Genomic DNA, 27,245 nt, shown 5'->3' with positions numbered 1-27,245 from the left:
ATTTGGCAAAAATTTTTAAACATTTGCAAATTTCCAAGTTTCAATTTCTCTACTTCTATAATACATATTAATACCTACAAAAATAGTTATTACTTTACATTTCCCATATGTCTTCTTCATGTTAGGATCGTTTTGGGAATGACATTTCATTTTATTTTTAGGGGACATAAAAAAAATAAAAAAAAGTCTTGCAAATTAATTTTTTATTTTTCCATCAACAAGACATACAAAACATTCAGAGTATACATCTCTGAACACAAAATAACATTGCGAGAGCAATAGAAAATTCAATAGCATACATAAGGGCATAATGTATTCACTGATAAAGAGCAGTCAATATACACAATCAATATATAATGATATATTTAAGCAATCCTCCCACGTAGAGCTAAGCAGCATTAACAGATCTGAGCAACAGACAACATAGCGTCCCTTTCAATTGACCCACTAGGTACCATTCTGTAAGTGTGAACGGCTTCATAATTAGCTGTATTTCTGCGTTTAACATACAATGCTCAATAAACCGTATCCATTTCTGAAATAACCCTTTAGCCTGTCGTTCCTTTGCCGCAAGAGAGTTTAACCTTTCCATATAAAAAACATGCTTTAGTTGTTTTATTATAAACTGTAACCCCGGAGTATCATCATGAAGCCATTGTTGCAGGAGACTACGCTTCACTATCATACATATTGTATGGAACAAACGGTGTAACTGTCCTACCTCCCCCTCCTCATAATGAAATAAATATAATTTGGCGGACAATGGAAACTCCCTTCCCCAGATCCCCCTAACCAAACTCCCCACTATTACAAGACTTTTTAAAAGGACCAGTTCAGGTCTGAAGTCACTTTGTGAAGCTTACATGATAGAAACCACCCAAAAATGACCCCATTCTAGAAACTACACCCCTCAAGGTATTCAAAACTGATTTTACAAACGTTGTTAACCCCTTTAGGTGTTCCACAAGAATTAATGGAAAAGAGATTCCATTTTAACATTTCACTTTTTTGGCAGATTTTCCATTTTAATATTTTTTTTCCTGTTACAAAGCAAGTGTTAACAGCCAAACAAAACTCATTATTTATGGCCCTGATTCTGTAGTTTACAGAAACACCCCATATGTGGTCGTAAACAGCTGTACGGGCACACCGCAGGGCGCTGAAGGAAAGGAATGCCATACGTTTTTTGGAAGGCAGATTTTGCTAGACTGTTTTTTTTGACACCATGTCCCATTTGAAGCCCCCCTGATGCACCCCTAGAGTAGAAACTCCAAAAAAAGAGACCCCATTTTAGAAAGTACGGGATAGGGTGTAAGTTTTGTTGGTACTAGTTTAGGGTACATATGATTTTTGGTTGCTCTATATTACACTTTTTGTGATGCAAGGTAACAAGAAATAGCTTTTTTTGGCACTTTTTTTTGTTATTTACAACATTCATCTGACAGGTTAGATCATGTGGTATTTTTATAGAGCAGGTTGTCACGGACGCGGCGATACCCAATATGTATAAAAAAAAATTATTTATGTAAGTTTTACACAATGATTTCATTTTTGAAACAAAAAAAATAAAGAAATCATGTTTTAGTGTTTCCATAGTCTAAGAGACATTGTTTTTTCAGTTTTTGGGCGATTATCTTGGGTAGGGTATGATTTTTGCGGGATGAGATGACGGTTTGATTGGCACTATTTTGGGGTGCATATGACTGTTTATTTAGCACAGTTTTTTTTTTTGTTTTTTTTTTTAACGGTGTTCATCTGAGGGGTTAAGTCATGTGATATTATTATAGAGCTGGTCGACATGGACGCGGCGATACCTGATATGTATACTTTTTTTATTTATGTAAGTTTTACACGATTTATTTTTTTTGTTTCAAAAATATTATGTGTTATAGTGTCTCCATAGTCTGAGACCCATAGTTTTTTTTATTTTTTGGGCCATTGTTTCATGTAGGGGCTTAATTTTTGCAGGATGAAGTGACTGTTTGATTGGCACTATTTTGGCGTACATACGAGTTTTTTTTATCACTTATCACTTTTTTGGAAAGTAAGGTGGGCAAAATTTCAATTTCCTCATCGTTTTAATTTTTTTTTTTTTATAGCGTTCACCGTGCGGGGAAAGTAACATGACCGTTTTATAGATCAGGTCGTTACAGACGCAGCGATACCCAATATGTGTAGTGTATTATTATTTTTATTTAGTGATAAGTGTTTTTTTTATCTTTACTTTTTTCACTTTTTTTTTTTTTACTTTTTTTTGACCCAGACCCACTTGGTTCTTGAAGATCCAGTGGGTCTAATGTCTGTATAATACAGTACACTATATAGTGTATTGTACTGTATTTTACACTTTGTCTGAACAGATCTATGCCTTTAGCAAAGATCTGTTTAGCACCATGGACAGCAGGATGCCTGAGAAGGCGTCCTGTTGCCATAGTAACCTTCCCCGTCTGCCACAACTGAGCAGACGGGGAAGGAGGGGGGCTCCCTCCCTCTGTGACCCCATCCAGTCTGGGGGCTGCAAAGGCACAGCAGCCCCCCGATGGGAGAGGGAGGGAACACCCTGACTGTTAACCTTTTCCATACAGCGGTCCGTACGGACCGCGGTATGGGAAGGGTTAAACTGCTGACATCACATCACAGATGTCAGCCATTTATACCAGAGTGTCAGCAATGTGTTGACACTCTGGTATACCCACTGGATGCCAATGAATATTCAAGAGGAGGCGGGCGGGGGATCGCGGGGATCAGAAACTGCAGAAAGCGCTGCAAACCGCAGGTCTGAATTGACCTTCGGTTTGCTGAGATCGCCGATAGGGGGGGGGGGTCCCCCCGCCCCTCCGGCGTTGTGACAGGATGCCCGCTGAATGATTTTGGCGGGCATCCTATTCCGATTAACCCCCGCCGCAATCGCGTTTTAACCACCTCAGCTCCCCTAGCTTAACCCCTTAAGGACGCAGGGCGCACCGGTACACCCTATTTCCCGAGTCCTTAAGGACTCGGGGCGTACCGGTACATCCGAACTTTAAATCGTTATGCCGATGCCGCAGGGGTTAATCGGAACAGGATGCCGGCTGAAATCATTCAGCCGGCATCCTGTCACAACGCCAGGGGGGGTCATGTGACCCCCCCGTATCGGCGATCGCCGCAAACCGCAGGTCAATTCAGACCTGCGGTTTGCTGCGCTTTCTGCAGTTTGACCGCGGGGATCAGAAACTTTAGTGTCCCTAAAATAAAGATTTTCCACCCCCCCTGCACCCCTGCATGATTTTTTGCCGGCGGGTGGTGCAGGGGAAGGGGGGGGGGGGGGGGGGAGTTGTGGGCGGTGGGGGAGGCGGGCAGTGCGGCAGACGGGATCGCGATGTCAGCCGTTTAACCCTTTCCATACCGCGGTCCGTACGGACCGCTGTATGGAAAAAGTTAACAGTAAGAGGGAGCTCCCTCCCTCTCCCATCGGGGGGCTGCTGTGCCTTTGCAGCCCCCCGATGGAGGGGGAGAGAGCTCCCAGACAGCCCCCCCCAACAGCCCCGTCCTTACCCTTCCCCGTCTGCGAAGTTCTGACCACAACTGAGCAGACGGGGAAGGTTCCCATGGCAACAGGACGCCGTCTCAGGCATCCTGCTATCCATGGTGCTGAACAGATCTGTGCTAAAGGCAAAAATCTGTTCAGACAAAGTGTAAGTAAAGTACAGTACAAAACACTATATGGTGTACTGTACTGTTTTATACAGACATCAGACCCATTGGATCTGGGTCAAAAAAAAAGTGAAAAAAAAGTAAGAATCAAAAAACACATTTATCACTGATTAAAAATGAAAAAAAAATAATAATTCCCTACACGTTTGGTATCGCCGCGTCCGTAGCGACCTCATCTATAAAACGGTCATGTTACTTTCCCCGCACGGTGAACGCCATAAAAATAAAAAAATAAAAACTATGAAGAAATTGAAATTTTGCCCACCTTACTTCCCAAAAAAGGTAATAAAAGTGATCAAAAAAGTCGCATGTACGCCAAAATAGTACCAATCAAACCGTCATTTCATCCCGCAAAAATCATACCCTACCCAAGATAATCGCCCAAAAACTGAAAAAACTATGGCTCTTAGACTATGGAGACACTAAAACATGATTTTTTTTTGTTTCAAAAATAAAATCATTGTGTAAAACTTACCTAATATGTATAATTATTTTTTTATTTATGTATCGCCGCGTCCGTGACAACCTGCTCTATAAAATGACCACATGATCTAACCTGTCAGATGAATGTTGTAACAAAAAAAAAAAAAAAACGTGCCAAAAAATCTATTTCTTGTTACCTTGCCGCACAAAAAAGTGTAATATAGAGCAACCAAAAATCATATGTACCCTAAACTAGTATCAACAAAACTGCCACCCTATCCCGTAGTTTCTAAAATGGGGTCACTTTTTTGGAGTTTCTACTCTAGGGGTGCATCAGGGGGGTTTCAAATGGGACATGGTGTCAAAAAAAAAAAAACAGTCCAGCAAAATCTGCCTTCCAAAAACCGTATGGCATTCCTTTCCTTCTGCGCCCTGCCGTGTGCCCGTACAGCGGTTTACGACCACATATGGGGTGTTTCTGTAAACTACAGAATCAGGGCCATAAATAATGAGTTTTGTTTGGCTATTAACCCTTGCTTTGTAACTGGAAAAAAAATATAAAAAAATTGAAAATCTGCCAAAAATGTGAAATTTTGAAATTGTATCTCTATTTTCCATTAAATCTTGTGCAACACCTAAAGGGTTAACAAAGTTTGTAAAATCAGTTTTAAATACCTTGAGGGGTGTAGTTTCTTGGATGGGGTCACTTTTATGGAGTTTCTACTCTAGGGGTGCATCAGGGGGGCTTCAATTGGGACATGGTGTAAAAATAAATGTCCAGCAAAATCTGCCTTCCAAAAACCAAACGGCGCACCTTGCACTCTACACCCTACTGTGTGCCCATACAGTAGTTTACGGCCACATATGAGGTGTTTCTGTAAACGGCAGATTCAGGGCAATGAAGATACAGTCTTGTTTGGCTGTTAACCCTTGCTTTGTTAGTGGAAAAAATGGGTTAAAATGGAAAATTAGGCAAAAAAATGAAATTCTCAAATTTCATCCCCATTTGCCAATAACTCTTGTGCAACACCTAAAGGGTTAACGAAGTTTGTAAAATCAGTTTTGAATACCTTGAGGGGTGTAGTTTATAGAATGGGGTCATTTTTGGGCGGTTTCTATTATGTAAGCCTCGCAAAGTGACTTCAGACCTGTAGTGGACCCTAAAAATAGTTTTTTTGTAAATTTCTGAAAAACTTCAAGATTTGCTTCTAAACTTCTAAGCCTTGTAACAGCCCCAAAAAATAAAATAAAATATCATTCCCAAAATGATCCAAACATGAAGTAGACATATGGGGAACGTAAAGTAATAACTATTTTTGGGGGTATTACTATGTATTACAGAAGTAGAGAAACTGAAACTTTGAAATTTGCAAATTTTTCTAAATTTTTGGTAAAATTTTTATTTTTTTATGCCACAAAATTAACTTTTTTGAACCAATTTTAGCAGTGTCATGAAGTACAATATGTGACGAAAAAACAATCTCAGAACGGCCTGGATAAGTCAAAGCGTTTTAAAGTTATCAGCACTTAAAGTGACACTGGTCAGATTTGCAAAAAATGGCCAAGTCCTTAAGGTGAAATAGGGCTGAGTCCTTAAAGAGGACCTTTCACTACTCTACAAACTAAAAACTAACTATATCAGTGGGCAGAGCGGCGCCCAGGGGTCCCCCTACACTTACTAGTATGTCTGGGCGCCGCTCTGTTCGCCCGGTATAGGCTCCGGTGTCTGCGCTCCCTCTGCTGTACTGGAGTGATTTCTTGTATGAGGCGTGTTCCTTGCTGCAGCGCTGGCCAATCGCAGCGATTGGCCAGCGATGCAGCAAGGGACACGCCTCATACAAGAAATCACTCCAGTACAGCAGAGGGAGCACAGACACCGGAGCCTATACCGGGCGAACGGAGCGACGCCTAGACATACTTGTAAGTGCAGAGGGACCCCTGGGCGCCGCTCTGCCCACTGATATAGTTAGTTTTTAGTTTGTAGAGTAGTGAAAGGTACTCTTTAAGGGGTTAAACCCCCTTACTGACCAGACCACTTTTTACAATTCTGCACTACACTACTTTCACGGTTTATTGCTTGGTCATACAACTTACCACCCAAATGAATTTTACCTCCTTTCTTCTCACTAATAGAGCTTTCATTTGGTGGCATTTCATTGCTGCTGACATTTTTACTTTTTTTTATTAATCGAAATTTACCAAAATTTTTGCAAAAAAAATGACATTAACTTTCAGTTGTAACATTTAAAAAAAAAAAATAATACATTTCTATATAAATTTTTCTCTAAATTTATTGTTCTACATGTCTTTGATAAAAAAAAAAAAATGCAATAAGTGTATATTTATTGGTTTGGGTAAAAAAGTTATAGCGTTTACAAACTATGGTACAAAAATGTGAATTTCCGCATTTTGAAGCAGCTCTGACTCTGAGCACCTGTCATGTTTCTTGAGGTTCTACAATGCCCAGACAGTAGAAAAACCCCACAAATGACCCCATTTCGGAAAGTAGACACCCTAAGGTATACGCTGATGGGCATAGTGAGTTCATAGAACTTTTTATTTTTTGTCACACGTTAGCGGAAAATGATGATTATTTTTTTTTTTTTTCTTACAAAGTCTCATATTCCACTAACTTGTGACAAAAAATAAAAACTTCCATGAACTCACTATGCCCATCACGAAATGCCTTGGGGTGTCTTCTTTCCAAAATGGGGTCACTTGTGGGGTAGTTATACTGCCCTGGCATTTTAGGGGCCCTAATGCGTGAGAAGTAGTTTGAAATCCAAATGTGTTAAAAATGCCCTGTGAAATCCTAAAGGTGCTCTTTAGAATTTGGGCCCCTTTGCCCACCTAGGCTGCAAAAAAGTGTCACACATGTGGTATCGTCATACTCAGAAGAAGTAGGGCAATGTGTTTTGGGGTGTATTTTTACATATACCCATGCTGGGTGAGAGAAATAGCTCTAAAAGTCAACTTTTCCAATTTTTTTTATACAAAGTTGTCATTTGACAGATATTTCTCTCACCCAGCATGGGTATATGTAAAAAGACACCCCAAAACACATTGCCCAACTTCTCCTGAGTACAGAGATACCACATGTGTGACACTTTTTTGCAGCCTAGGTGCGCAAAGGGGCCCAAATTCCGTTTAGGAGGGCACTTTTAGACATTTATATTCCAGACTTTTTCTCACGCTTTAGGGCCCCTAAAATGCCAGGGCAGTATAAATACCCCACATGTGACCCCATTTTGGAAAGAAGACACCCGAAGGTATTCCGTGAGGGGCATGGCGAGTTCATAGAAGATTTATTTTTTTGGCACGAGTTAGCGGAAATTATTTAGTCTCCCTTTCCGCTAATTTGTGACAAAAAATAAAATCTCCCACGGACTCATTATGCCCCTCAGCGAATACCTTGGGGTGTCTACTTTAAAAAATGGGGTCACATGTGGGGTATTCATACTGCCCTGGCATTTTAGGGGCCCTAAAGCGTGAGAAGAAGTCTGGAATATAAATGTCTAAAAAATTTTACGCATTTGGATTCCGTGAGGGGTATGGTGAGTTCATGTGAGATTTTTTTTTTTGTCACAAGTTAGTGGAATATGAGACTTTGTAAGAAAAAAAAACAAATTTCCGCTAACTTTTGAAAAAAAAAAAAATCTTGAACTCTATGAATCTATGAACTCGCCATGCCCCTCAAAAGTGATCTTTTTATAGCGCCGCTGCGGTTTTACGGTGTTTTTGCAGTGATCAGAAAAAAAAAATATTCTGTCACTGCGGTGGGGCGGACTAAACGCAAGTGTGCGCACAAGATCAGGCGAACACTGCGTTTTTTGTAGAGCCTATAGAACATGTCCTATTCTTGTCCACAATTGCGGACAAGAAAAGGCATTTTCTATATAGTTCTGGCAATGTGCGGATCCGCAAAATGCAGAAAGTACATTGCCGGTGTCCGTGTTTTGCGGATCCGTGGTGTCAGTGTTTTGCATATCCGCGGTGTCCGTGGATCCGCAAAACACATACGGACGTCTGAATGGAGCCTTACAGGGGGGTGATCAATGACAGGGGGTGATCAGGGAGTCTATATGGGGTGATCAGGGGTCAATAAGGGGTTAATAAGTGACAGGGGGGGGGTGTAGTGTAGTGGTGTTTGGTGCTACTTTACAGAGCTGCCTGTGTCCTCTGGTGGTCGATACAAGCAAAAGGGACCACCAGAGCACCAGGTAGCAGGTATATTAGACGCTGTTATCAAAACAGCATCTAATATAGCCTTCAGGGGTTAAAAAAAAAAAATATATATATATATATATATATATATATATATATATTATAATAATAATAATAATAATAATAATAATAATAATAATCGCATCATCTACAGCCTGCCAGCGAACGATCGCCGCTGGCAGGCTGCAGATCCACTTGTTTACCTTCGGTTCCTGTGTGCGCTCGTTCACAGGAAATCTCGCCCCTCGCGAGAGGACGTGCCGGCGCGTCCAGGAGGAACAGCAGGGCCGCCGCCCGGACGCAATCCTGTAGTGGTTAAACCCATGACGTACCGGTACGTCATGTGTCCTTAAGGGGTTAAGGTGTAGAAAACGGTCTAAATCTAACAGCTCAGAAGCTGTCTTACATTTAGAAGTGGCGGAGAATCCACCGAAGTTCTGAAAAGGCCTGCGCCTTTTCATAACTCCATCGGATCCACTGCCAGGTATAGGGTTTATTAAGACCGGAGTTGAAAACGCCGGTTTTATTAAATGTGCCCCATAATTTTTAAAAACACTCCCATGTATTCTACTTCCTGTCCTGGCTCTTAATTTCCACTTTCTTAGAATTTTATGAAAGCAGTGTCATTTAATTAATTTATTTTTTATTAAGGCCAGCACTGCGGTCAGAGATCCAACAGTAGTGGCTCAATTACAGCATCACACATTAAAGGGAATCTGTCGCTTGTTGTAGGGCGTCCTAACTAAGCATAAACTAGTGACAGGTCTCATTAGCAAAATACTGGTTAACTTTCTTTAACCCCTTAATGACCAATAACTAATGACCGTGTAAAGTCACAATACACTGCAGGGCATCAGACCCACTCGATCTTCAAGAACCAAGTGGGTCTGGGTACAAAAAGTGTAAAAAAAAAAAAAAGTTTTTCAGATATCCGCACATTTATAATTGGGTAAAAATGAAAAAATAAAATACACTACACGTTTGGTATTGCCATGTCCGTAAATACCTGATCTATAAAAGGATCACATTACTTTTACTGCATGGTAAACGCCATTAAAAAAAACTATGATGGAATTGCAATTTTGCCCACCTTACTTCCCAAAAATTTGTATTAAAATAGATTAAAAAAAAAGTTATATGTATCCCAAATGGATACCAACGAAACAGTCACCTCATCCCACAAAAAAAAAAAAAAATCATCAGTCCTTACATTAGACAACTGCTTAAAAAATTGAAAATTGATTTTTTCAAAAATGCTTTTATTGTGTAAAACCAAAATTAAATAAGAAAAATACATAATAGGTATTGCCATGTCCATAACAACCTGCTCTATAAAGATATCTCATGATCTACCCCCTAAAGGTGAATGCCTTAAAAAAATAAAACAAAAACTATGCCAAAAAAGCAATTTTATGTTACCTTGCATACGAAAAGCGTAATGCCAAGCAATCAAGAAGTCCAATATAGATCAAAATGGTACCAATCAAACCATCTCCTCATGCTGCAAAAAATTAACCTCTACATAAGATATTCACCCAAAAAATTAAATGGACACACAAAACATGATTTCTTTTCAAAAATGCTTTTATTGTGCAAACTGAAAAAAAATAAAAATAAAATAGATATATTAGGTTTAGTTGCATCCGTTACGGATGCAACTAAACCTAATATATCTATTTTTTTATTTTTTTTTCAGTTTGCACAATAAAAGCAAACAGTGACCCCATTTTGGAAACCACAGGATAAGGTGACCGTTTTATTGGTACTATTTTGGGATACATATGATTTTTGATTGCTTTATTTTTACGCTTTTTGAGAGGAAAGGTAACCAAACAATGGCTGGTTAGATCATGTGCTATTTTTATAGAGCAAGTCGTTTCTACTAGGTGAACGAACCAGCATCTCCCTGAGGCCTAGTAACAAGCACAGGGGAACAACCAATGACAAAGAGCAGTACAACTTATCTTATAGAGAATGGATGAGCAGGAACTCAGGTAAGGTCAACACTCCAACTCTTCCAAATCCAAGTAGAGAATATCAACCGCATGGTATGAAGTGTGAGACCAAACTAAGTAGAGAATGCAGTAATGACCACGGGATGCACCTGGCAAGAGGTGTGGTCTTTACCAAACCACAACACTGAGAATCAAGAGACTGTCAGTCTCTCCGATCGTCTAACCTCTGTCACAGAAGGTAACGTGACAGTACCCCCAACCCCCTTCCCCCCTTCTACGGATGACCTCCGGGCACCCAGGACCGACCTTATCCGGATTAGCCCTGTAAAAGGCTTTCACAAGGCGACTGGCATTAACGTCGGCCGCTGGAACCCACATTCTCACCTCTGGACCGTAACCCTTCCAGTGAACGAGATACTGGAGAGATCAAAAGGAGAATTCGGGGGGTCTGAAATTCAAGATTACCGTCCACCATGACAGGAGGGGGTGGTAGGGAGGATGGTTCAGCAGGTTCGACATATCTCTTCAGTAATGATTTGTGGAAAACATTAGGAATCTTTAAAGCCTGCGGAAGGTGAAGACGAAAGGCTACCGGATTAATAATGGCAGAGATCTTATATGAACCAATAAACCTTGGGCCCAACTTCCAAGAAGGTACTTCCAACTTAATGTTTCTTGTGGACAGCCACACAGAATCACCCACTCTCAGGTCCAGACCACTCACACGCCTCGTCAGCCATTCGTTTATACTTTTTGCCCATCTTTTTCAGATTATTTTGAATTCTCTGCCAAATAGATGACAAACAGGAGGAAAATCTTTCCTCTTCAGGTATACCAGGAGTCGCAGTACCAAAAAACTAACAAACTGCGGATGGAACCTATATGCCCCAAAAAAACTGCGACTTATCAGTGGACTCCGGTTATTTATGGCGACCTCGGCAAATGACAAAAAAGACGAACACTCTTCCCGATTCTCTGAGACAAAACATCTCAGATAAGTATCCAGATTCTGGTTAGTGCGCTCAGTCTGTCCGTTCGACTGAGGTAGAAAGGCTGAAGAGAAGGACAATTGTACCCCCCAAGCGAGTGCAAAAGGCCTTCCAGAATCAGACACCACATTAGAGGGAATACAATGTAGCTTCACGATGTTGTCAACAAACACTTGTAACATAGTAACATAGTACATAAGGCCGAAAAAAGACATTTGTCCATCCAGTTCGGCCTGTAATCCTGCAAGTTGACCCAGAGGAAGGCAAAAAAAAAAACTGAGGTACAAGCCAATTTTCCCCACTTTAATAACTCCCTGGATCAATGACCCCTCTCTAGTAGCTATAGCCTGTAATATTATTACACTCCAGAAATACACCCAGGCCCCTCTTGAATTTCTTTATTGTACTCACAATCACCACCTCCTCAGGCAGAGAGTTCCATAGTCTCACTTCTCTTACCGTAAAAAATCCTCTTCTATGTTTGTGTACAAACCTTCTTTCCTCTAGACACAGAGGATGTCCCCTCGTCAGTCACAGTCCTGGGGATAAATAGATGATGGGATAGATCTCTGTACGGACCCCCGATATATTTATACTTGTGGTCGTGGCTAAAATACGAACTTGGGCAGTGTGCCTGCCTTGAACCTAAACCGGCTGGGGTGTGCCTGGAGCCGGGTACGAGAGCAGCCTAAAAGGGGGCAAAAAGGAAACCAAGATAGTTAAGTACAAGACTTTATTACCTTATAATACCAGTGACCAAAACGCCTGCGAAATCTCCACCTGGGGGTTAGGTATGTATCTGGTGAAGCAAGACGAACGCCACCTTCCCATCTTTCGGATGACATGGGCGGGGACCCCATGCCGGGAAGCCACGGAAGCCGCTCCAATGCAGAAGGAATGGCCGGATATAGCGTCAGGGTCAAACCCCAAGCCAGCAGCAACCGTGCGGATGTGGCTGATGAACTGCGCTGCGGTGAGAGCGCCATCAAGATGTGGTAGTAGAGGGCTGTGAGGGGGAGCATCCTGGATGGCGAGCATGAGCTGGCCAAACACCTGTACCGGGCACCATCTATTACCAGTCGGAAAAAACTCAACCTCCACCGGGGGACCTGTTTGGCTAGTTTTGGTGGAAATTAACTTCAGCGTGTAATGGTCTTGATTCCGCACCAGCTGTTCTCTGTGCAGACTGCACCGTCCTGCCGCACTGCAAGTGAACTCGCCTGGCCTAAGGAAGCCGTATAAGCCCAAATACATAGCTGCTTTAAAGACCAAGCTGGAGAAGGGCCCAAAAGGAGCACCATCCAGGGCTGAAGACAACCTCCGGAACATCTCCCCAGTGACGCCCTACCCTTCTGGACCCCTCGCAAGGTGGCCTTGATCGCGTGCGCAGAAAAAAATGGAGCCCCCCTGGGTTGCGGACCATGGTGTGGTGTTGGAAGCCCGCCAGGTACAACTTAATGGTATTGTAGGAGAGATGTAACTGGTGATGACAATGGGCAATGAAGGCCATGATGTAAGGAATGTCCGCCAGGCCACCCTGCGGGTGAAGACGCGAAAGCTCCTGGAAGGTTCATAGGCCTGAAAGATAGTTCCTGGCCATATTGGGGGCGAGGGACTGCTGCGCCAGGTCTTTTGTCGAAGAGACGAGCATGCCTAGTCCATTGTCAGGGAACTGAAAGCCGGGGTGGGATATCTGAGCGGCTCGGCCTCCGGCATAACCTGAATAAAGAGGGTGAAATTAAACCGTTATAGTGCGTCAGCCGCCACATTTTGCTGACCCGGAATGTGGCTACAATGCACATGAAAGTTGTGTGACAGGGCCATGATTTTGGGGGACTTGGCCCTGCCCTTGGCTAAGATGTCGACCAAGGCCTGATTGTCCGTCACGAACATCACCGGCAAGTTAGCCCAGAGGTGACCCCATGCCTGAGCAGCTGCGACAATGGGATACAACTCCAACAGGGAGGAGGTGCGGATGGACTCGGCATCCTCTAGGACTGAAATGGGCCAACGGTCAGCTAGCCAACGGGGACCCCAAATGGCCGCGTAACCGCAGGATGCAGCGGCGTCTGAAAAAAAAAATAGTCGGGCAGGAGGGTGACCACGGAGACACAAAGAAGGAGACGCCGTTCCATCGGGACAGGAACAATTCCCACATGGCCAGGTCTTCCATGGCCTGGCCGTCCAACCGGATGATGCTGTCCTGCTCGGGCGCTGAGGGAAGAAGCTGGAGCAGCCTCGACATGAAAGTCCTCCCCTGGGGCATGATCCTAAAGGCAAAATTGAGCCGTCCCAGAGGAGATTGCAACTCGACTCTAGTGAGGCACCCCGTGGAAGCCGCCTGGGAAATGACCTCCCGACACTGAGCGAGTTTCTCTTCCGGGAGGCTGGCCTACAATAGAAACTAATCCAGGACGATGCCCAGGAATGAGACCCTCGTGGCGGGACCCTCCGTCTTGGACTCCGCGACCGGAACAGCCAGACTGGCGAACATCTCCAGGAGGACAGTGAGAATGCCAGACACGCCCTGCGGGTCTTCCACGACCAAAAAGTCATCGAGGTAGTGGATGACTGACCGGAGGCCGCCGTGATGGACCAAGATCCAATGTAGCGCTTTGGCCAGTTGGTCGAATAACCAGGGGCTACTCTTGGATCCAAACGTGAGTCTGTTGGCGAAAAAATACTAACAGGCCCACTCGATGCAGTAGAACTGCCACAACTGGAGGTTGGATGGGAAGGAGCTTGAACGCATTGGCGATGTCAACCTTTGCCAACCAAGCGCCCCTACCATGCAACAGGATGGCCTGAATTGCGTCGTCCACTGAGGAGTAACGCATGGCACATTCCTCCGAGGGAATCAGGGAATTGAGGCTAGAAATTCCGGAAACATGAGGGGCGGACAGGTCATAAATCAACCTTTTTTTTTTTATTGGTATTTTTTTGGGATACTAAGCCGATGGGATTGATGCGCCATGAAGCAAACGGGATGAGTGGGAAAGGGCCTATGAGAAACCCTTTAGCCACCTCAGACTGGAGCAACTCGCTAGTTGCTGGAGGGTCCAGGGTGGCGGACAGCAGATTCCTGCCTTCCCAGGGAACCTGTGGCAGCGTGATGAGCCCTGTGTGGAACCCCTGCCGGAAGCCTGCCAACAGGAACGCCACGAAGTCCTGATCATGGTGATCCTGAAGGAGAGCCGCCAAGAGGTCCACGTTGACGTCGGCTAGTCAGGACCCTTTAGCAGACTTTTTGGGGCAGGCGGACCGCGGATGGGCCCTGAAGCACAGGGAGCAGACGTGGAGGGATCTGCAGCTGGCATAAGAGCACCCTCCTGAGTTGAAATTATTGCAGACCTGGCTACTTCCCAAGTAGACAATGGGTCTGCCCAGTTTGTCAGTGGAGGGGTTAGACGGTAGAGACCCGGAGGTTCCCGGGAGGGCCCTGTCCTGAGATGGGTGGGCGCTATTTGGGCACCATTCAGAGGAGTGGAAAATGGATTGACACGTCGCACAGTTGGGTGCCCTGAGGCCAGCGAAGTGAAGACAGAAGAGCTCCGTGTCAATTAAGGACCAGCTGGTGACATACTGGACCTGTGCCAACGCTGCCGCCGCCTTAGCCAAAAAGGAACGATGGTAGTCGTAGAAGGCCGAACCACCATACTTGTGACCCAGGTCAGTGACCAGGTACAAGTAGCTGTCCAGCTCTTCTCTCCTCTCCGGCTGTGCGGTGCAGATGATGTCTCTGAAGAGGCTGAAAGCCAAGACAAACTCGGGGATCGTCAACTTGCGGTTAAGCCGCGAATCCTTGGCCCTGAGGACCACAGACACATCCCCACAGTTGATGACCCTGTTCTCGGGCACATCTTGAGCGGCAATGAGGATCGACGCCAGATTAACATCCTTCCCTGCCAGAATGTCCCTCTTGAGGTTGTCAGGAATGAAGTGTGAGGGGGACACCTGGGGAATGGGTCTGGGCGTACCTGGAGCCAGCCAACCCAATGTGGATGGTGCAATCAGCGGGACGTGCGCCGGGGGCACCATGGGTGGCCGGGATTCCAGCTCAGATACTCTTGCACGGACGTCTGCTACCGAGTCGACCAAGGAGTTTAGGGTTGATTGTAGCTGTACCAGTGATAACTGGATGGAGGACGTCTCCTGCTGCACTGCCGAAGTGCTGGAGTTGGTCATGGGAAGCTTGTACAGCTCTGCCTTCCTTGCGGTGGCCGGGTGCGGGATGCCTCTTCGGTTCAGCTCTGCCAATAGCTTTGGTATGGTCCAACTCCGAAGGGATGATGGACCCGTCTGGCCTGACATGACTGACCCGGAGTCAGACAGGCTGTCATCCATATCCGAAGCTTGAGACACGTTTGAAAACAAAAGGCGTGACAAATAAAGGGAAAAACAAAAAACAGAGAGGGTGATGACGGAACGGTATTAGAAGTGGTGCACGATAGAGAAACACGTACCGGAATAAGAACCCGTAACACGGCTTAGTAGAACCTGACCTAGCCGGACAGACGAAGGGACAAATTAAAAAACGTGAACATAGATCTGACAGGTACACCGACTGAGTCAGTGCGAACTTACCTGTATAGGACCGATAGGAACGAAAAATAGGAAAACCCTGAAAATAAAAGTAACAGGCGAAAATTTGAAAGTGCAGAAAAAAAAACGGGTGACCCCATACCTGTTAGAACCAGGCGAACTGGCCAGGATGGGGCACACCCCTAGGCCAAGTAACCATCTGAGCGTATCGGACCGGATACTTGACCGGAGAAGGCCGCCTGAGCGTACCAGGCGGTTGACAGAAGAGAAGGCGCGTAGCCATGAGATAGAGGCTGCGAGTAGCAGCGGCCCGCGAAGTGCGGCAGACTGACATGGTGAACCTTAGAGCCATGGAAAGCGAAGGGGAGCAGCCGAAGGGGAGCAGCCGAAGGATGGCCCCTTAGAAAAACAACCCGGATAAGTCAGCGGACAGGTGCGTGAAACCCATGTGTTAGAGAAGAAAAAACATGAAGACCTGGGCGTACCAGGGGAGACAATGTGACAAGACAAGAAACATAGAAACATAGAATGTGTCGGCAGATAAGAACCATTTGGCCCATCTAATCTGCCCAATATATCTGAATCCTATGAATAGTCCCTGGCCCTATCTTATATGAAGGATAGCCTTATGCCTATCCCATGCATGCTTAAACTCCTTCACTGTATTTGCAGCTACTACTGCTGCAGGAAGGCTATTCCATGCATCCACTACTCTCTCAGTAAAGTAATACTTCCTTATATTACTTTTAAACCTTTGCCCCTCTAATTTGAAACTGTGTCCTCTTGTGGTAGTTTTTCTTCTTTTAAATATGCTCTCCTCCTTTACCGAGTTGATTCCCTTTATGTATTTAAAAGTTTCTATCATATCCCCTCTGTCTCTTCTTTCTTCCAAGCTATACATATTAAGGTCCTTTAACCTTTCCTGTTAAGTTTTATCCTGCAATCCATGTACTAGTTTAGTAGCTCTTCTCTGAACTCTCTCTAGAGTATCTATATCCTTCTGGAGATATGGCCTCCAGTACTGCGCACAATACTCCAAGTGAGGTCTCACCAGTGTTCTGTACAGCGGCATAAGCACTTCACTCTTTCTACTGCTTATACCTCTCCCTATACATCCAAGCATTCTGCTGGCATTTCGTGCTGCCCTATTACATTGTCTTCCCACCTTTAAGTCTTCTGAAATAATTACTCCTAAATCCTTTTACTCAGATACTGAGGTCAGGACTGTGTCAAATATTCTATATTCTGCCCTTGGGTTTTTACGCCCCAGGTGCATTATCTTGCACTTATCCACATTAAATTTCAGTTGCCAGAGTTCTGACCATTCTTCTAGTTTTCCTAAATCCTTTTCCATTTGGCGTTTCCCTCCAGGAACATCAACCCTGTTACATATCTTTGTGTCATCAGCAAAAAGACAAACCTTACCATCGAGGCCTTTTGCAATATCACTTATGAAGATATTAAACAAAATTGGTCCCAGTACAGATCCCTGTGGAACCCCACTGGTAACATGACCTTGTTTTGAATGTTCTCCATTGACTACAACCCTCTGCTGTCTGTCACTCAGCCACTGCCTAATCCACTCAACAATATGGGAGTCCATGCTCAATGACTGCAGTTTATTGATAAGTCTTCTATGTGGGACAGTGTCAAAAGCCTTACTAAAATCTAGATATGCGATGTCTACTGCACCTCCCCGACAGCGCCTTGGAGACAACTAAGTGGCTATGACATGATGACCACAGTGGCCTGGGCGAACCAGGAAGACAAGACAATCCTGGGCGTGACCAGGTGCCAGAAAGTGTGAATGAAGCAGGGCGAGTCTTGCACAGGATAGCCACCCTGGTGGTTAATGAAGGAGCATCTCTGAACTGGGTGTCCCTGTTTTTTTTTAAAAAATATATATATTTTAAACGGGGTTATTTATTTATTTATTTTTTTTATTACAAATACGTATTTTTTTTTTTTTTTTATTATTTCCTTAAAGAGGACCTTTCACTACTCTACAAACTAAAAAACTAACTATATCAGTGGGCAGAGCGGCGCCCAGGGGTCCCCCTGCACTTACTAGTATGTCTGGGCACCGCTCCGTTCGCCCGGTATAGGCTCCGGTGTCTGCGCTCCCTCTGACTGATTTTTTGTATGAGGCGTGTCCCTTGCTGCAGCGCTGGCCAATCGCAGCGCACAGCTCATAGCTTGGCTATGAGCTGTGCGCTGCGATTGGCCAGCGCTGCAGCAAGGGACACGCCTCATACAAGAAATCACTCCAGTACAACAGAGGGAGCGCAGACACCGGAGCCTATACCGGGCGAACGGAGCGGCGCCCAGACATACTAGTAAGTGCAGGGGGACCCCTGGGCGCCGCTCTGCCCACTGATATAGTTCGTTTTTAGTTTGTAGAGTAGTGAAAGGTCCTCTTTAAATACGTTTTTTCTTTTTTTTTTTTTTTTTTTTTTTTTTTAATAGTTACAATGCCATGGGATAGCGGTCTGCAGCCAAGGACCTTGTGGAGGCCGAGCCAACCACGCCCCCCCCCCAGTGTAGCGAAGGCCGCGTGCGCTCCACCGTGGAACGCACGCCGCCGCCGTGCCGCCAGGAAGGTAAGGAGATCAGCCGGCGACCAGGAACAGGAAGCGTGCACGTTCCACGCTGGAACGCACCCGCCGAAGAGTCGGTAAGGAGCCGGACTGCCGCTGTCCTCTGCTCCGTAATACTGACTCCCACTTACCCACTTGAAGTGAAGATCGGGTGGAACAAGGAGTCACACGTCACAACCGAAAACTAAATATCCATGAACCGGAACGCCTACTAAGGTGAGGGAAGAGGGGGCTTATAAAGGCTCAAGCCCCTCCCACAAATGCAGGCTGAACTTCAGCCTTACCAACATAGTAATTAGATCTCCCCTCAGTTGTCTTTTTTTCTAAAGTGAATAACCCTAATTTTGATAATCTTTCAGGGTACTGTAGTTGCCCCATTCCAGTTATTACTTTAGTTGCCCTCCTCTGGACCCTCTCCAGCTCTGCTATGTCTGCCTTGTTCACAGGAGCCCAGAACTGTACACAGTACTCCATGTGTGGTCTGACTAGCGATTTGTAAAGTGGTAGGACTATGTTCTTATTACGGGCATCTATGCCCCTTTTGATGCAACCCATTATCTTATTGGCCTTGGCAGCAGCTGCCCGACACTGGTTTTTGCAGCTTAGTTTGCCGTTTATTAAAATTCCTAGATCCTTTTCCATATCAGTGTTACCGAGTGTTTTACCATTTAGTATGTACGGGTGACTTGCATTATTCCTTCCTATGTGCATAACTTTACTTTTGTCAGTGTTAAACCTCATCTATCGCTTATCTGCCCAAGCCTCCAATCTATCCAGATCCCTCTGTAATAGTATTCTGTCCTCTTCAGTGTTAATTACTTTACACAGTTTAGTGTAATCTGCAAAAAAAATTATTTTACTATACAAGCCTTCTACAAGATTAATATATTGAAGAGAATAGGTCCCAATACTGACCCCTGAGGTACCCCACTAGTGACAGTGATCCAATCTGAGTGTGTACAGTTAATAACCACCCTGTTTTCTATCACTCAGCTAGTTATTTTGCCCACATAGACATTTTCTCCCAGTCCGAGCATTCTCATTTTATGTCCAGATATAGGACATCCATTGATTCGCTGCTGTCAAGTCTAGAACTTCCCTCCTCATAGAAACTGATTAAATTAGTTTGGCATGACCGATCCCTCATGAAGCCATGCTGACATGGCGTTATTTGCTTATTTCCGATGAGATGCTCTAGGATAGCATCTCTTAGAAAACCTTCAAACAGTTTACCCACAACAGATGTTAAACTTAATGGCGCATAGTTTCCAGGCTCTGTTTTTGGACTCTTTTTGAATATTGGCACCACTTTTGCTATGCGCAACTTGTGCAAGAGTTTTAGCATTAGGTAGTAAATGCTATAAAGTGCAACATCTTACTGAAGCGATCAACAACCACCAGAATCACAGTTTTTCCTGAGGAATTCGGCAAATCTGTGATAAAGTCCATGGACAAATGAGTCCAAGGTCTGGACGGGATGGACAACAGAAGTAGAGTTCCTAAAGGCAGAGTATGTGTCACCTTAGCATGTGCACAAGTACTGCAGGCTGACACATAGCCCTCCACACATTTACGTAACCCCGGCCACCAGAATCTACGAGAGATGAGATCAACCGTGGATCTGCTCCTAGGGTGTCCTGTAAGAACTGTACAGTTATGTTCCTCGAACACCTTGTGCCATAATTCAGAAGGAAAGAACAACTTTGCCGAAGGACAAGAATCCAGTGCATCTCCCTGGGCCTCCAACACCTCTGCCTCAAGGTTGGGATAAAAAGACGATATTACTACCCCCTTCAGACAAGATAAGACCAGGATCTTCTGAATCCCCCCCCGACCCCAGGAAAGCTATGCGACAAGGCATCCGCCTTGATGTTCTTAATCCCAGGGCGATAGGCGACAATAAAATTAAATCTGGTAAAAAATAAAAACGACCATCTGGCCTGCCTTGGGTTCAGACGTTTAGCCAACTCCAGGTAAGCCAGATTTTTGTGATCAGTAACTAAAGTAATGGGATAAACCGCTCCTTCCAAACCATGATGCCATTGCTCAAAAGCCAACTTAATGGCCAGCAATTCTCTATTGCCTACGTCATAATTTCTTTCAGCAGCCGAGAGTTTCTTAGAGAAGAAAGCACATGGGCGCCATTTACTAGGTGAAGGACCCTGCGACAAGACTTTTCCTTCCCCTACCTCGGATGCGTCAACCTCCACATGGCTGCACAAGTATAGGAGCAGAAGCAAAACATTCCTTTACCGCTGAAAAGGTATGTAATGCCTCATCAGACCAGACTGAGAAATCCACACCTTTCTTAGTCATATCTGTTAATGGTGTAACAGTCGAGTAATTCAAGATAAATTTAAGGTAGTTGTTGGTGAACCCCAAAAATCGGATGGGCGCTTTAAAATTTTCGGGTCGATCCCAGTCCAACACAGAACGGACTTTTTCTGGATCCATACGAAAACCCGAAGATGAGAGTAGGTAACCCAGGAATTGCACTTCCGGAACCGCAAATACACACTTCTCCATCTTAGCATACAATTTATTCTCCCTTAGGATCTGTAAGACCTGTCTCACGTGATCCTGATGCTTCTCCATGTCGGGGGAATAAATTAAAATATCATCCAGCTACACCACCACAAACCTGCCTACCAGATGATGAAAGAGGTCATTGATGAAATGTTGAGAAACAGCAGGAGCATTGGTCAACCCAAAAAGGCATGACCAAATTCTCAAAATGACCTTCAGGGGTATTAAAAGGCAGTCTTCTATTCGTCCACCTCCTTGACCCTTACCAGATTATATGCCCCCCTCAAATCCAACTTAGGCTACTTTCACACTAGCGTTCGGAGCGGATCCGTCTGATGTTTCATCAGACGGATCCGCTCCGATAATGCAGACGTTCGCATCCGTTCAGAACGGATCCGTCTGCATTAAAACTTAGAAAATTTTCTAAGTATGAAAGTAGCCTGAGCGGATCCGTTCAGACTTTACATTGAAAGTCAATGGGGAACAGATCCGCTTGAAGATTGAGCCATATGGTGTCATCTTCAAGCGGATCCGTCCCCATTGACTTACATTGTAAGTCTGGACGGATCCGCTCGCCTCCGCACGGCCAGGCGGACACCCGAACGCTGCTGAGCGGAGCGGAGGCTGAGCGCTGGCAGGCGGATGCATTCTCAGTGGATCCGCCTCCACTGAGAATGCATTGGGGCCAGACGGATGCGTTCGGGGCCGCTCGTGAGCCCCTTCAAACGGAGCGCACGAGCGGACACCCGAACGCTAGTGTGAAAGTAGCCTTAGAGAACACCTTGGCACCGACAATCTGATTGATCAAATCTGGGTTCAAAGGGGATAGGGATCACGGACAATAATGCGATTAAGCTCAAGGAAATCAAGACATGGCCTAAGAGTTCCGTCCTTTTTCTTAGCAAAGAAAAACCCTGCATCAACTGGGGATTTGGACGGTCTAATATGTCCCTTAGCCAAACTCTCGGTGATAGAGCAGCCATGCGAGAGCATTTCGGGATCAGAATAATTATACAACAGAGATTTGGGCAATTTAGCTCTAGGAATAAGGTTGATAGGGCAATCATACTCTCGATGTGGGGTAACTCCTGGTCTTCACTTTCACAGAATACATCAGCAAAATCAGAAATAAAGGATGGTACAGCTTTAGTGGTTACAACAGAAAGCTATGTTCTAAGACAGTTGTCTATGCAATAATCACTCCAATCAAGAATCTGTCTTGCTTGCCAATTAAGGGTAAGATTATGTTTACTTAACCACGGTAAACCTAGCACCACCAGAGCAGGCAGACCCTCCAGCACAAAACACGAGATTAATTTCTGATGAAAATCACCCACCATTAAAACGGATGTGTGGAGCGGAATCAATTGCAAACACTGAAATATTTTTGTCTAATTCATTTGTTGTCAAACCATGCATACGAACAAACTGACCATCAACTAGGTTAACCCCTGACACCTCAATTCCCACCGTTTTGGAGTCTAGCGCCACCTTGGCTGACAGGAGAAAATCGGTACTACTAGTAAATCTAAAAAGTTATTTTTCTGGCTCCCAACCCACACCACCAATAGTAAGTTGGGATTAAACATATTTTTTTGGTTTTCACCTTGACGCTGAACGTACGGACATATATATTCACAAAATGTCCATTCTTTCCATAATAAAAACAGGCTCCTTTCATATGATCAAAGCTCTTGCCAGCAGTTCCAGGAGTAGCTTCTTCTAACTGCATAGGCTTGTCACAAGACGTAACCACAGGTGTCTCTCTACCACAAGTGTCAAAGGAAGCAGCCACATTATTCGACATTACGTCCTCAGGGTGAGGAACCCTAGATCTCTCTCTCAGACGTCTATCAAGACGTACAACAAGGGACACAGCTGCTTCCAAGGACTCTGAATTTTCATGAAAAGCCAACACGTCCTTCAGCCTCTCAGACAGCCCCTGACAGAATTGGCTACAGAGAGCGGGATCATTCCACTCTGTATCCATAGACCATCTCCTAAATTAAGAGCAATAGGTCTCCGCGGAGCTCTCCCTGCTGTAAACCACGTAATTTGGTCTTAGCCTGAGAGATCAGATCCGGGTCATCGTAAATAGGCTCTAAAAAAAATTATCTACCGACTGGAGGGACTGTGATCCGATCAGCAGAGAAAAAGCCCAATACTGGGAGTCACCTTTAAGCAAAGAAATGATCATACCGACATGTTGACTCTCATCCCCAGAAGAGTACGGACGCAGCTTAAAGTATAATTTACACAACTCCCTGAACTAAATGAAAATGGTCGCTACCCCCGCAAAATCTGTCCGGGACCAGCACCGGAACCAGCCACTTGTGGTCTCAGCATCTGCAAGACGGTCGTGCGGAGGTCAGCCATCTCTAAAGACAAACCCTGCAGCTGTCCAACCAGTGCAGACATAGGATTCATAGCTGCACTGATCTGAACAAAATGGCGGTTTTAGGCGGTTGATAATGTCACGAATACAGGGGAAGGGGAGGGACACAGAACTAGGCCTCAAGGCTAGGGAGAGGGAAAAGGTCACCATCTAGGAAGCCCCTAAACCTGGCCTTGACCTCCTGTCAGTATGTATATACCCTGAAGGTGGGAAATGCTCTAGGTAGTGGCCAGGAATGAGACTACTGGTTCCTTCCCAGGTGAACGAACCAGCGTCTCCCTGAGGCCTAGTAACAAGCACAGGGGAACAACCAAATACAAAAGGGCAGTACAACTTATCTTATAGAGAATGGACGAGCAGGAACACAGTTAAGGTCCACACACCAACTCTACAAATCCAAGTAGAAAATATCAACCGCATGGTATGAAGTGTGAGACCAAGCTAAGTAGAGAATGCAGTAATGACCACAGGATGCACCTGGCAAGAGGTGTGGTCATTACCAAACCACAACACTGAGAATCAAGAGACTGTCAGTTAACATCATGTGCAGTCAGTCTCTCCGATTTTCTAACCTGTCACAAAAGGTACCGTGACAACTATCTGCCTTAAAAGCAGAGAAATAAAAAAAATTACACATTTTTCAAAGTTTTCTGTAAATTTAGGATGTTTTTTTAATAAATAAAGGTAGTTTATATTGACTCAAATTTATCACTATCATGAAGTACAATGTGTCACAAGAAAACAATCTCAGAATGGCATTCAAAAGTTATTACCACATAAAGTAATATGCAAAATGGCCTGGTCATTAAGGGGTTAATTGACCTAGTGTTGCTAAAATCTTGTACTAAACAGTTTGAGTGCATGCCAAACTATTCCCCATACTCATGGCTCTCCCCACCCACCTGCTGATTCATAAGGGGAAAAAAAAAAAAACTGGCCAATGGGCGGGGACAGGGGATGTGCTGGAGCTGTTGGAACCAAGCAGCACAAAACTGGTGACAGATTCCCTTTGATAAATACAGTGCTCTTCTTTATATAGGCATAGCAAGAGAAACAGAGCTGTCACACTGTTGCTTCAATTCAATTTCTATAGCTATTATTATGAAGATTATATCATCAGATAATATCATCCCCTCACAGCAGGAATAACCAGACCATTAAATACCTATCTATATAGGGGGGCCTAATTTCTGTAACCGCTACATAAGGACACTGTTTGTATTTTATTTTAAATGGCACTGTAATGCTGAAATGAAAAAGAAAACAAATAAAAACAATGGTTTGCATGAATATTGGGGGGTTGGGGGCACATCACATTCAAAGCATTTTAGGTGGCAGTGAATCCATGTGGCATAGATTTCAGTCATCATTTAAGCCAGAAAACTGGTTTAAATGATGCTAAATGTGTGGGGCTGACGAACCCTCTACGATCTGCCCTCTTTTCAGAAAGTAGTGAGGATGGAGTAGAAATGTCACTTGTGCCTAGATTTAGGTGCAACAGAGTTTACAAAATTCACAAACCCAGGGATTGCAACTTTTTCTCTACATCAGAAAACTGGTGTAGAAGGAGATAAATTCCCTCCATTGAGGTTAAAAAAAATACCCCTTTCTGATGGAAGTGTCCCTTTACTTAACACCGCAATCTATTAAATATCAAGGAGAGAATATTAAAATACTCTATTAAAGCTGGCATTCCATATTTGTCAGCCCAACCAATGTAAGAGGAATTCATGAACAAACCAAGTAACAAAGGCAAGATGTTGATGAGAAAACCTGAAGACTACAAACATGAATTCTACCAATACACTTACCTGGTCCTTTTCATGAGGGAGAAGGCAAACTGGTGGGAGCAAGGAGGTGGTAGTACTGCAGTATCGAGATGAATCTTTCCTTTCCAATCCTCCATAGTTAATCCTATACTGTGGACCATCTTTTAGCAGCCTTCCACTATTAACAGCCCTTTTAACTGCAAGACGCAAGCGTCTCTGGAAAATAGAGTTTGCAACAATTCCAGTCAAGTCATTCTGGTTACGCAAATACTTCTCAATATTCTTGAGTGAGGAACCATTAGACTCTTGCAGTTCTTCGACTGCCCTACGAAGGAGCTTATTCCAATCCACACTTCGCAAGTCTGCACTGACTGACCATTGCCCTTTGACTGGTTTCGGCAAAGGACTAGCTGTGGTGGTTGTAAAGCGTCCAGGGTTTTCTGGGTCCTTGTAAGAGGGAACACCTTTATTAAGTACTTTAAGTACAGACCCATCCTGTACACTGAGTTCCAGCTGCTCAAAGACCAGCGTTTTATCAAGCCCATGAGAAGCACACACAGCATGACAAATCCGTTCCTCTGATGGACGTTGCTTTTGCCTTTTTACCTTTTGTATGGCCTCCAAAATCCACTCCGTGTACAGAGGGTTCGCAAGTTTTACCATGGTTAAAAATGTAGATCCAAAAGCCAGGCGCTGCCCATAGAGGTCATCTGTGCACCACTGCAAACAGATAGCAAATAATCCAATGTGACCTAGGTTGTATTCAGCAACAGCTCATACACATTCAACTTCACAGCAGAAAGCCATCTAATAGGGCTCCCATCAAAAGGAACAGTTGGAACACCGTAAATCCACGTCATAAAATAAAACCTAGGAAAAAGAGGAAACAGACATCATTGTAATGATCAAAGAAAGGGACATGTTAATGAATGACAGTGAGACAGAACTATATGATTTCTGTGAAAAAGGAGCTAAATTTTCAAAGACAGACAAAATGAAACCAGGCATGGACAAGATTTTGTAGGAGCTTAGGAGCCAGCTGTACATCTCAAAGAATGAGTAAAGATTTTAGCAACCAAGAACTTGGACATCAAACTAAATGTGTAATGTTTTTACTGAACTTTAGAGGAGCTTAAATAAGAACATTAAACTTTACTGATATATTTTAAAAGCTCCTCAGAGCGACAACCTGGCCAAAAATGGTGCTTATTCAATTTTAAAAAAATTCTTCAAAGAATATACTCTGACAAGCCTAAATCCTCATTTTATTGACAAGGGGGAGCCAGTGCAAAATTGTGATTATTGGGCCTGGACAGCAGTCAGGTTTTACGGTCCTAACTTTATTTCATAGTCAGTAAACTGGAGTGATACTACTCAAATTTATAAACTAATCTTAGAGACATACAGCGGCCTCGTAAAGCTCCTCAAAGCGATAAGTTCTGGTCAACCAGTGTCCAACAGGAGAGTGATAACCAATAATGGCCACCGTTGTCCCTATACGAGTCCTTTTCAGTCTGTGATCGCAAGGTATCCCCTGGTTAAGGCAGCTTGACACACTCCCTGCAGTTAACCCCTTCAGGGCCTTGAGATTTTCCATCTTTTGTCGTTGTTTTATTCTCTGCATTACCGGAACAAAATTTTATTTTTTTTCCATTCACATAGCCATATGAGGGCTTGTTATTCGCAGGACAAATTGTACTTTCTAATGGCGCCATTTTATGTTGCATACAATATTGATGGAAGCTGGTTTAAAAAAAAAAAATAAAAAAAAATTGGGGATTTTTTTTATTTATTTCACCATAGTTTAATGGGTTTCATTTTTAGGGTGTTCCCTATGCAGTAAAACTGACCTGTTCAATTCATTCTTTGGGCCAGTACGATAACACATTTATATAGTTTTTAAAAGTATTTTAATACAAAAAAAATATATATTAAAACATTTCTTTGCAGACTAGGGTTGCATCGGGTATCGAACAATTGATACTTTTCCACTCTGGTCAATCCAGGAATTTTCCCTCGACGCACACCATGTTCTCATCAGCCGCCACAGCGGAGAAGGTTTTTTGGTAAGACATTGTTAAATAGAAAATTCTGTATATTCCAATGTAATACTTCCACTTGTGAAAGGTCTG

The 27,245-nt window shown here is 44.0% G+C and overlaps 1 protein-coding gene across 2 annotated transcripts in view; it reads right to left on the bottom strand.

Moving 5' to 3' along the window:
• KAT6B (lysine acetyltransferase 6B) overlaps nucleotides 1-27,245 on the bottom strand; it is a 373,094-nt gene that overhangs the window by 325,092 nt on the left and 20,757 nt on the right. For both annotated transcript variants that reach the window (XM_040435104.1, XM_040435105.1), the window contains exon 2: nucleotides 25,156-25,983. In XM_040435104.1, the coding sequence (XP_040291038.1) occupies nucleotides 25,156-25,776 (621 nt within the window). In that variant the 5' untranslated portion in view covers nucleotides 25,777-25,983. The remainder of the gene's footprint in view (nucleotides 1-25,155; nucleotides 25,984-27,245) is intronic.

This window comes from Bufo bufo, chromosome 6, assembly GCF_905171765.1.
Source record: "Bufo bufo chromosome 6, aBufBuf1.1, whole genome shotgun sequence".
In the NCBI taxonomy this organism is placed as follows: domain Eukaryota; kingdom Metazoa; phylum Chordata; class Amphibia; order Anura; family Bufonidae; genus Bufo; species Bufo bufo.
Note: the sequence above shows the minus strand (reverse complement) of the source record. Positions and strands in the feature narration are given on the sequence as shown.